We start from the raw sequence: 11,866 nt of genomic DNA, 5'->3' as shown, positions 1-11,866 counted from the left end.
ATGGTCTTTTTAACCTAATTGAAATTATTAAAATTACACTTTCAAAGCATCTCGTTCAAGAAGAGAAGGGAAGTGAGTAAGCTGCTGTTTGGAGACTAAATCACAGTACTAAAGGTCAGGATTATTTGGGCATTGTTTTACAGTTTATGAACAGCAGCCTGAGCATTAGGTGGGGCTGGTAAGAAGAGGCAGGGACTGATACAGGCAGTGGGTTTATTGAGTATGAGTGGAGTATCTTCCCTCTCAAGGCCTGCTGTCCACTTCTGAGACCAAAGTGTGAGTGGCACAAGACCTGATAGATGCCACCATTCAGTGAAGTTCTGAGACTCCATCCTAAAAAGTTGCCAAAATAACCTAAAGCAGAAGTCTGCAAAGGTTGCTGTGACACCCTTATTTTCTGTGGGTGCTTCCTGCAAAACAGAAACAATTTTACTAAAGCTTACACTCCACCCTCCAGAAAGAAAACAAAACAAAACAAACTCAAAATAAACTGTCTCAGCCTGAGGAAGACGTTGACCATAAGCGATAAGACAAAGATCAAATCTGGTTTAAAAGTGCAACTGAAAGTAGTCCTGTAATATGAATAACACAGTAACAAACAGAAATAGATAGGAAGTGCCAGATAACACTTATTTAAAAAATTAAAAAGGAAAATTTGACTGTATCTCAGTTTAATAACTTTGCTTCTGAATTTGAACCTTCCAGTAGTGTCTTACTAGTCTCCTTTTCCTCCTCCTATTGTATGTTAGTTTTCTGTCTGGTGTCTACTTATCTGTTCCTCTTTTATTTCACATTACAAATGCAATCATCACTCCTCATACAGGACTGTAGATGTGGTTTGTCTTTGCCAGGATATTCCAAGCCTGCTGGCAGTTTTCTAACCCATCACTGTTCTGCCATTCACCTCTTTTTCAGAAGGGGGGGTTTGATTTTAGTATTCCAAGAAGATGGAGGAGATTAACTGGCTCTCTTATTTACAGTTTTATGAGTACAGTCAGAGAATTACAAGCCAAGAGATGGGTGAATCGAATCTGTTTGGGGGGAGTTAAGATGTGCTTGCTTTTAGCATTCTAAAGGAGCTGTTCTCAGCTGTATTACAGGAAACCCTTTTCCTGTTTGTGTCTGAACTTCTGCCCATGATCAGAGTTCTGGTCACTGTGTTAGGTCAGACAAGGGAACATATATTGTCCTGCAGTCAGAACTTTTCCTTTATGCAATTCTCCTTATCACGTTCCTTGCTCTCTTTGTGAAGCCAAAGTATCCTGTTGTTGGTGTGGGTAAGAAATAGTAACACAAGAAAAATCAGATAATTTCACGTTTGTGCTACTGTGTGCTCTGGAACCAGCAGGAACTCCTGAAGTCCTCTGTCCCGGAGGGAGGAAAGCCTGAAGTGAGTCCTGCCATCAACATAGCTGTAATTCCCATTCTGTGTGGAAAGACAGGCATTCCTTTTAGCTCACCCTTTCACCAGTTCACTTCCAGGTCCCACCACCCAAAGCCAGCAAATACTGAAGGCAGCTGTCCTGTGCTTGGCCTGTGTTCAGCCCTCCTGTTCCAGGTCTGCAGGGGATGCTCAGGCTGGCAGCTCCCTCTGGCCATGTTCAAGGTGTCTGTAATATTTACTGCAGACAGCACACTGCACTGTGGAGTGGTGTGAGTAAAGTAGGAGCAAGCAAGGCTTGTACTGTAGCAGGTCCTGTGAGCAGGGAGAGAGGAAAAAAGCTGTGCTGCCTTGCATCCATAAACTGCAGCCCAGGTCCAGAGGGTGCACAGGAAAGAGAACAAGGGGGTAAGTAAAAGCTGATAGTTGATGGTGCAAGAGAAGGATCTCCGTGGTTGCAGAAAAGGATGGGAGAAGCCATCAGGGAGCCTGTGGGAGGGACAAGCCATGTGTCCCACCTCAAGGTGTGGATGGAGAAAGGATGGGCAGAGGGGAAAGATACATTCCCCCATTCTGGCAGGCTTGAGATAGTCTGCTGCTGCAGCCAAACTCCCTAAGAGGGTCTCCATATATTGTACATACATAAGTTTCTCTTTCCAAGCTTACCTCCAGGTCCAGCAGAGTTTCCAATTGCTTTATACAGGCTTTATATTGACAGCAGGTACAAGGGAAGCAGAAGCATCCAGGGACAGGCTGGAAAGGAGGATGGCACTGACTCTGCATTCAGGCTCACCAGCTGCCAGTTTGTCACCTTTGTAATGCTGAAATCTGTAGCAGAAGAATAGTGAGAGGCTACCAGAAGAGGAACACAGCAGAGAAGGCAAATAAAGTGTGTGTATTTAATCCTAACTATTTTTCTGAATATGGATGAAGATAGACCCTGCCTCTTGTACTGGAGACCAATTGCAATGGAGCCCTGGATGTAGAAGCATTATGGCCCTTCTCATGTAGAACAGGAGAAGATACTCAAGACCTTTGGAAAGTTTGATTTTCTGTGAGTAAAATGGCCTTTTAAATTAAGGGATTGGGCTATTGTCATCAATAACTCCTAAAGGGGCTGTTGGTTTGGTACATGAATGGGATCTAAGCTGAACTGGCTAAAGAAAGTGTCAGAAGATGGGGGCTTTGGTTGGCTGGTTGGTTTGGTTTGGGTTAACATTCCAGGCAATACATGCCTTTGAAGTGTGTCCCTCTTTCTTGTCCCCATGCCAAGGTGACAATCAATACCATGAGAAGCATATGAAATAGCAGAAGCAAACACAGACCCTTTCATTCATCCCAGGGACAGAGAGAAGTGTTTGGATTAGCCATGCTTTCAGTCCCTTCCTTGATGGACACAGCTGCTGTCTGAACCCCCTGGTGCACCAGGAACAATGCTGAAACTCTCCTCTCCCCTATGCCTGTGGTCCCTGGGTGGTGTTGACCCCTACCTGTCACTCTGATGTTGACCACAGCCTTGGCAATGCTGTTCTCAATCACGCAGGCGTAGGTGGCATTGGCAGTGATGTTGTGCAGGAGGGAAACCACCTTCACAGTGATGTTTTCGGGGTTCAGCTCGTAGCTGGTGTTGGCAGCGTGGGGCAGGTGCTCCCCAGTGTCACTGTGGGCCATCCAGCGCACGGCAGGGCAAGGGAACCAGCGCGGGGCCTGGCACTGCAGCGTGTCCCCACGGCTGCTGCTCTCCACCTGCACCACGGGGATGCTGAAGGCTTTGGGAGGGAAAACAGGGACAGAGTCAGCAAGTGATAAGAACTGGGCATGAAACACCCAACTGCACCTATCAGTCCCAGGTATTTCTAGGCTGCTTGCTGCTTAGCAGCACAGCACTGCCTGTAGCCAAGCCAAAAACAGGCTCAGACAGAGCTCAGTACAGGTTGGGCCATGGAAGGATGACTACAAGGGATCTAAGGACTCCTAGGACATGGCAGTCTGGCTTGACAGGATCTGCTGAGGTTGTGACATAGCTTTAGTGTCTTTTAGTTATTCTTAATAATGGAGGAAAGATGATTCATCCTCTTCACTCACTGAGAAGAGGGCCTGACCAACACCTACAGCTTCACAGTTGCAGAATTGTTAAGGCTGGAAGAGACCTTTAAGATCAAGTCCAGCTGTTAACCCAGCATTAAGTCCACCACTATACCATAACCATAAATGCACATATTTTAAATCTCTAGGGACACTAGGTGACTCCACTACTTCCCAGGGCAGCCTGTCCCAGGGCTTTATAACCCTTTCCATGAGCAGATTTTTCTTAATATTAAATCTAAACCTTCCCTGGTGCAACTTGAGGCCATTTTCTCTCCCTGAGCAATCCCACTGCAGCCTTGGAATAAGAAGTGCTGTACACAGCCAAAGCACAGCACAGCTGCCTTTAGTATTCATCAGCTTTGGCTTTGGGTGGTGGGACCTGGACTGGTAAAAGCATGAGCTAAAGAAAATCAGCTAAAAGGAACATGTCTGTCTTTGCACACAGAACAGGTATTACAGCTATGTTGGAAATGAAACCCATTACAACATTTCACATGTTCTTTCTAATGCCTTTTCTGTGTGGATTACTCAAGCAACACAAAGGCAGGCAGATCCTTAAGGTTTCATGGAGGGATAGGGGACAAACTCCCTGTGGAACATTTGCAACCCTCAGGCTTGAGTCAAAACCCTCTTTCACTTGGAGAGGCCTGAGGGCTTTTCCTCACCCAATCTGAGCTATAGGGCAGCAATTCTGGCCACAGTGATGAGAGGGAGGATGCAAAGACTGCAGTCTGGAGGAGACCCTCAAGGGGTTCATCCATCAGGCTCAAGACCAGGTGACCACTTGGGAGGTGACTTGTTATCACAGCTATATTCATCTCACTGGAAGAGGCTGAAGACCTGGTAGTTTCCAGATTGCTCCTGGAAGACTGACTCTTGTAAATATGTGATGTTTCAGATAACTATGATATCAGATTTGTTGCTTTGGTAGTTATTTTAAAAAACTGAATACTTTGGAAAAACTGAGAAAAATATATTAAATATGCTACAATTTTTACTATGCAGCCTTTCTGGCTGGAGATATATCCTAATTCTAGAGAGAAAATGCCACCACATTATCAAGATTATAACCTTTTCTGGAACAAGGATGCCAAAAGATGGGGTCAGGCCTTAAATATCCCTGTAAAAGCCAGAAAAATACCCTGCTCATGGATGCAGCGCCATGATAAGCACATGTAGGTCCAACCAAGACACACTAGTTCGTGTTTTGCAGCAGGATTTTGCTCCTTGTAGCCCTCACCTCCTGTCCTGTACCGCAGCACCGCTGCCCCGCTGCCTCTGGCTGTGGTGACGGAGCAGCGGTAGGTGCCAGCATCGGAGAGCCGCACATCCCTCAGCTCCAGGGAAGCATTCCCGCCAATCACCTGGTCCACAAACACGGCCGTGCGGCCCCGAAATGACGGATGTTGCTCTTGCAGGTGGTCCTTCCCAGCCTTAAACTCGTGAACCAGCCCAGCTACCCCCTCCTTGGCCCACTGGATTGCTATGCTGTCCATCCGGATGTCGGGCTCGAAAGTGCAGCCCAGGATGCTGCGCTGGCCAATGTTCCCTGGAGACGTCAGTGCCGTCACACTGATGGAGTGTTTTCCTGCAAGGACAGAGCAAGGAAGCTGGGGAAAGGTGAGGCATCACGCCTGGAGAAAGGCCAGACTGCCCTGTGGCTGTCATGGACCAAGCCTGAGGCTGAACAGGCATTGGCACACAGCAGGGCCACCAGTGGCAGCTACCAGTGCTGCTAGCAGAGGTCAGCTCCAGGGGATTGTATGCCAAGATAAAGCACAGGAGTATTTTTTTAGCAAAAGAGTGCTTCAAGAAGTAGCTCTTCTTATTTGTTTGAGAAGAATTCATGTGGTATTTTCTTGTTTACTTACACGCTTCAGGGATTTTTCTCTTTGCAGTTGCCAGAAAGGGCTGGTTTTTATGTCTTTTCTTAGTCAGAACCTCCCTTCATGCAATATAAATGTGATTGGAAGGCATCATGCTGGCAGAGAAATAGCAGCTCTTTCCCCTTCACTGAAATCCAAATATTTTTCTTTCATTTAAGAAAAGTCAGCATCTCAAATCCTAAGCTGTGAGCCTGAGAATTCCTAGAGCCATGTTCTCTTCCCCATGTAGCCCTTTCCTACCCATCCTCACTCAGCACATTCCAAGGAAGCTGCATTTTGGCCAACACCAAAGCAACACATTTTTGTTGTCTGTGAGGGACCTGGGAAAGGTGCCCCATCCTGGTAGATGGTCTCTGATTTCACAATAAATACCATCCCATCATCTCACCCTATCTGGGAGAAGGAGGAGAGCATGTGCAGGACTTTATGTGCAGGTTTGGGGCTCCAAGACCAAAGAAATTTCAGCTGACACACTACTACACCTCCAGCAGCACCTACGTAGCCTTTGTTGAGGGGTGGCAGGTGGCACTTCCACACATGACCACACCTCAGCCCATGCATGGGATGGACACACGGAGGCAGAGCAGTTCCTCACCCCACCAGTAACTGCAAGAAATCTGAGCAGTCACATACCTGAGACACCAAAACCAATGATCAGGGTGATCGCTGCAGCCAGAATGACAATGACTGTAGTCAGGCTATGGGGGGAAAAGGAAAGGACAACATTAGTGCAGAGCCCGCCTCCTTCACAGCCCATGCCTGTATCATCCATCTGCAGAAAGGAGGTGGAGGCAGGTGAGCCACAGACCCAGAATGAGGCAGATGGGTGAAGCACATGACCACAATAATGATGAACATGCAGGTGAGCAGCACTTGTCATCAGCAGTGGGGAACCATGTGGCAGGAGAGCCAGGCTTTGCCTGGGAGAGCAGGCAGCTGACCCCAGTGCAGGATGCTTCTCTCCGCATTCCCTGGGGCATAAGCAAATCAGACAGTCTCTGCTGGCACTTGTGAGTGACCAGGGAGTGAGCAAAGCCCCTGACCTCAGGAGACACCAGGTACAAGGCAGGGAATGTGCAGGAGGGGTCTGGAAACAGGGCCATTTTCTTGAGCTGCTTAGATTTGGGATGCTCCATGTGGAGGTGGATAATGGGCTGTTGAATGAGAGACTGAGGAGGAGAGGACCATTTGCCAAGCCACATAGGTGGAGCAGTCATGCCAGAGGAGAAGAAAGGCAGCATGTCATGGATCAGCACAGCTCCAGCCTTGCCAAACACAACCTCTCCAGCACAGCCCAGTTTGGACAGACCCAGAAGCACAGCTGGGAGCCAGTAGAGCTGTCATGTGGTCAGAGGCACGTTTTCCTGTGGACTGAGGGCTTGTGGCAGCAAACTCAGCTCCCAACCAGAGCAAGCCCTGAAGCTGCTCCCCACAAAACCCACAGGTACATCCTGGGGTTCATGCCCAGCAGTCTCACAGAGACTCCCCACAGAGGAGAAGCCCAGGGAGCTGCAGGCTGTGAGAGGTCATGGCTCTGCCTCCCACACAAAACCAGCTGCTCTGCTTCAGCAGCATTTACTGGTTTGCAGCACACTTTGCCAACACACTGGGCAGCCTCCCACAGGAGAGTCCCTCAGTGTCCCTACAACCCTGGGCTCCTCCCATCACTGATGTGTGCCTGAATCTGAGACTTGCTCAATTTCCACGGATGCCACGATCACAGGGCTGATATGGAACTCTAGAGAATCGCACCATGGGAACAAGCCTCTCCTGCAGGGAACAGTGGGGAAGGGAGAAAGGGAAGGTGGGCTGAAAGAGGGAATAGAGAAAAGGGGAGATGTTGCAGACTTGTTTGCCCTCCCACTGTCTCCCTTGCATCTTCATCCTTAAATCCAGTGGGAAGTTGTCTGAGGAAGCCCTGTTTGCACACACTCAGAAGGGATGAGAACTCCGTATTTCACCAAAATATGAGGTACCTCCAGATAAGGGTTCATACAAATCCATATACCCATTCACATCCGTAGCAAGCTCTGCCTAGATGCCCTCAGACCTGGGAGATGTCATGTTTGGCTTCTTCCCCATCGTCACCAGCTTTCAGTCATGGCTGGGATGGACAGCAGTTCTCCACCTAATCCCCCATGGTGGATCACAGCTGACCCTGCTGGGAGAAAAGCCATGGATATCATCCAGCCATGGGCACCAGGCAGCTGGAGACCCAGCCACTGCCTCCCCCGGGGGCCTGCAGGATGAGGACTTTGATGGCTCCTGTGGATCCTGCAGCATGAGAGCTTCCAGCAAAGCCTTGCCATGTCCCACAGGGCTCAATCCCGAGTCACTCAAGGTCTCAGCCAGGCTCACCATGGGACAGCCTGTGCTTTCCTGTTCTGGGGAAGATGCCAAGTGTCTCATGTAGGTTGAATAATATCCATCTCCTTGAGGAGATGAACCAATTTCCACTCTGGGAGTTGATCCCAGAGCAAGATAGTTGCTATAAACTCAGCCAAGGTTGTCATGACAAGCCTCAGCTCTCAAGCCTGGGAAGCACAAAGCAAGCAGCAGCCACACAACAGTTGTGACTCACCTTTATCCCATGTATCTTACAATCCTTCTTCCCAAGGACAGGCAGGGAAGAAATTGTTCAGAGTCAAGGGATGCTGCCAGAGGGTTACAGTAAATGCCGGGAGGTATGGCAGGGCAACAAGCAGCCAGGATGCCCTCCTGTGCAGTCCCTGAATGCTTCAAGTGCCACTACACTTACCTCTGGTCCTTGAAAGGACTCTCCGGTCTGAATACCAGCTCTGCCCTCACTCTTCTGTTCAAAACCGCCCTCAACCTACTCACAGACAAACATGCCTCACCAATGTTTTTGTCCTGTGCTGGTGCCAGCTTTCCCCATGGCTGCAAAACATTGCTAGCTTTGCATCCAGAGAGTGGCTATCCACCCCTGCTCCAGCAGGGGTGATTGAAAAAGCTGTTCATTCGTCACAGGGGAAACAGCAATTATGGGTATACAGATGCCACTGCCCATTTCAACATCCCTTGTAAGGGACAAGGAGAAATTACTCCCTCTGGAGTTTCCTCCGCAGAAACTGTAAGATCCAGGAATCACAAGATCCTCACAAATATTTGCTGTGTGCCCATCGTGTGTAACAAGTAGATCTGGAGGGCGGAGTGAATGAGGGGAATCTGGCATCCTAGCCACATGCTGGTGGTAGCTGCGTCTTGCAGCAGTCCAGATCAAGCATGTCAAGCAAAAAGCAATTTTCTGTGCGTCAGCACTCCTGGTACGTCCAGGTACCAGGCACAGAAACAGACTGATACAGCTGGGGCTGCACCAGTTGGAGCCCTGACACCATCCTCAGTTCCCAGTGCTGATTTGGCAGCCTGTGGATGGCTGCCCTGTGCCTCCTACCCTATTTTCCATTGTCTTGTTCCACATTAGCCAAACTTGGAATCAATCTGGAATCAGATTTGGCATTAAATTCTCTTCCAGCAGCCCACATGTTAGAGGGTAGAAATGAGCCAAGACACAGACTAATTGTTCATCACAGCATGAAAAGGGTCCTGGTTTATTCCTCATTACAGCTCAGCCATCCTGACTCCAACTCTTCACTGACTGGCTGCAGCAAGCTCCTTCTGTAGGTTTCCCTTGCAGCCTCTGGCTGCTGGTTATTTCCTGCTTTTTATGACTGCATGTATTAGTTTGCAGACTCTGAATGCAGTTTTTACCTAGCTAGACTACAACTGCAGGTTCCAACAAAAGGCTCTGACTGCAGACCCAGACTGAGCTCACAGCAGTGATTCTCTCTCCCCAGGATCCTTCTCCCTCATGATTATTTTCTTCACCAGCTAACCCACTCCCTTTTATCACACTTATCTTTATTGGACAGAGCTGTGATTCATCAGGGGTGAGGCTGTATTTGGGTAATTAACACAGCTGTTACTTATTGGGATGAGGTCACCTGTATTCTCTTCTACAAAATTCATCCATTCATTCCCTGCCTGAATGATGCCGACCACAGCCCAGGGACAGGCTCGCAGTCTGGCTGTGATAGGCAGCAGTCCTAATCCTCCAGATCTCTAGCTCCACTTAGACTAAGCTTTCCCTCAGGAATGGGCTCAGAGGGTCAAAAGAACTGGAAGATTAAGATATTGAAAATCCCTTGCCTTCCTCCTTTTATCAAAGTTTACAGTGGGAAAGAAACGGCAGTGGTAGTGCAAGACAGCAGGGTTTCTATTCCAATATGCAGCTGATGAGTGCAGAGCCCAACTGTCTTCAGTACTCCAGGGACTTTTGTTGGTTTTGTTGGGGACGTTTTGGTTTTGTTTCCTTAGTTTGTTTTGGCTTTTTCCTGAAATCAGCAGAAGCCTCCTACTGCTTCTCAGAAACTTCCTGGAAAATTCACCCCTCTCTCGGGTGTGTTTCTGCATTTCAGAATTAGTCTGAAGAGCAAATGTCCCTGAAGGAAGCCTGCTTCTCCCAGTAACCCGCTGCTGCCTGGCAGAGCAGAGGCACTGGCAGGAGGAAGATTTTCAGAGCAGCAAGGGATAGATGTGCATTTTTTCACAGCCATCAGTTATTTCATTTCCCTGCCAAAAGCTGGCTGGGCTGCCTCTTGAGAATAATAGAGCTGGTTATTGCATGCATTCCAACACGAGGAATACAGTTCCCAGGGAATATTCACATTCTGACATTGTGTCTATAGGCATTCTCACTTCTGTCAGTGAAAAGCTGCAGATAATGTTTGTCTTTAGTTTTTCCTTGATGCTCCATGTGACAAAGCTCATGTGTGAGGTCTCTTCTGTTCACGCACAGCCTGTCCTTCTCCCACTGCTGTCCACTGGGGGGACAGATACTGGTAACAGCTGAAATCTTTTTCACAGAATAAATGCCAGCAGGACTGTCTCACGCACCACTGGAACCTGTCTCCATCCAGCCTGGAAAGTCCACACCTGGGATGGAAAGACACAGCTTGTTGCTGCCTCTCTTCAAACAGTGAGGTTTGGATGAAAGCTCAGTCCACGTTCATTAGATGATGAAAAATTTGCCTTTTTATCCATTTGATGGGAATTACTTTCAATTAATCAGGAGATAAGGATATGAGGTAGATATTTTTGTTACTTCTTTTTCCAACTGTAGTTCACCAGCACTTGGTCAATAGCTCAAAAGAAAATGGGGTAATTGAAATGAGAGGCACAAAACACTTTGAGAATGTTTTCCCAGCTCTTACTCCTGCAAGGAAATTTCTGGAGGACAGTTTCTTTCTCCCCACAGCAAGCTGATGTGATGGAAACACAAGCAGCTGTTTGAGGACCAGCGTGCCTTCCTCAAGCCATTGAACCCCCAAAATACAACAGGAGGAATACACCCTTCCTCAAGCATTGCTACCCCAATCTATCAAAGCATTCAACCCTGGGATAGCAAATTCTAGCAAATGCAGAATTCTTGGACATGCATCTCCATCTTGACTACAGCTGATGACCTGCACATGGGTGTCTGATACATATATGGCCTTACAAATTGTATAAAACAAGTTGTACTGGTATTTCAGTAGCTTAAGTGAGTGCAGTACAGCTTGAGAGCTCCTGGCAGCAGGGTGATACATCCCAAGAGTCTGAAAAATGCAAATACCCCCCTCCCCTCAGCCAAGGCAAGTGCAGATAGTACCATACCTCCAGAAAATGACCTGGCCTTGGGATGCCATGGACACAGCATCTACGGAGACAAGCCAAACACCAGGTGCCTGAAGGTCCCACACAGTTCAGCACAGCCCCTGTCCATTGCATGATATATCCTCCCAAGCTGTCCTGCTTAAATAACTGAATGTAGCTAAGGAGTGGTGAGCCTAAGCACTGAACTCTCAGGAATGAGGAAACACTGAGCATCTCAACTCCCCCCCACCCAGGGCAGTCATAAGCAGGGAGGGCTTATGGGGCAACAGGAGAGACCTCCTACTCATCCATTTAAGAAACATATCTTATTTAAGACAAAAAATAGCACAGCTTGTGGTTTGATAGCTAGTTAATCCTTGGGTTAGAGTGCACAAGAACCCCAGGAGATCTGCAGCTTACCCACCACTGAGGGGCTGTGTCATAACCAGGACTAGCTCATGTCTCCCTTCAAAAATCTCCTAACATTTTCTGGGCACTGGGCAGAGGTCCCACCTGCAGGTCCCACTCCTGGCCCCATTCGCACCTTGAGTCTCCCCTGCCTCTCTGTGCTGTGCTAAGAGGCTCCTATGAGCTCAGCAGTCCTCCCAGAGGCACACAGGTTTGGCAGCAGCCCCTTTTCTGACTGCTGTTTAACCCCACTGAACTCCTCCAGTCCAAACCACCTCTGCCCCTCGAGGCCAGCTCCTGCTGCTCTCAGGTCTGCCAGGGTGGTGGGAACTTTGGAGCGTGTAAAGGAAAGAAACTGGCACCTGCAAGACCCTGCAGGTCTTGCCCTCTGGGCTTGGTCTCAGATGAAGCTGGGGGCAGGATGAAAAGCTCTTGGGCATAAAATGGTTGA

The 11,866-nt window shown here is 48.4% G+C and overlaps 1 protein-coding gene across 3 annotated transcripts; it reads right to left on the bottom strand.

Moving 5' to 3' along the window:
- Positions 1–25: 25 nt before the first annotated feature.
- LOC134548862 (V-set domain-containing T-cell activation inhibitor 1-like) lies at positions 26–11,220 on the bottom strand. 3 transcript variants are annotated; one of them, XM_063394019.1, is made up of 6 exons: positions 11,029–11,220; positions 5,989–6,053; positions 4,710–5,057; positions 2,872–3,150; positions 2,048–2,209; positions 548–1,426 (listed from the first exon to the last, which is right to left on the bottom strand). In XM_063394019.1, exons 1-5 carry the CDS (start codon positions 11,058–11,060, stop codon positions 2,088–2,090), a joined length of 846 nt encoding a protein of 281 aa, XP_063250089.1. In that variant the 5' UTR covers positions 11,061–11,220; the 3' UTR covers positions 548–1,426; positions 2,048–2,087. The 3 variants fall into 3 exon arrangements, with proteins under 3 accessions (XP_063250088.1, XP_063250089.1, XP_063250087.1); XM_063394018.1 differs by lacking the exons at positions 548–1,426; positions 11,029–11,220 and adding an exon at positions 26–410 and having other exon boundaries at positions 5,989–7,353; XM_063394017.1 differs by lacking the exon at positions 11,029–11,220 and having other exon boundaries at positions 5,989–7,353.
- Between the last annotated feature and the right edge of the window lie 646 nt (positions 11,221–11,866).

The sequence above is a fragment of the Prinia subflava genome, chromosome 3 (assembly GCF_021018805.1).
Source record: "Prinia subflava isolate CZ2003 ecotype Zambia chromosome 3, Cam_Psub_1.2, whole genome shotgun sequence".
NCBI lineage: Eukaryota > Metazoa > Chordata > Aves > Passeriformes > Cisticolidae > Prinia > Prinia subflava.
Note: the sequence above shows the minus strand (reverse complement) of the source record. Positions and strands in the feature narration are given on the sequence as shown.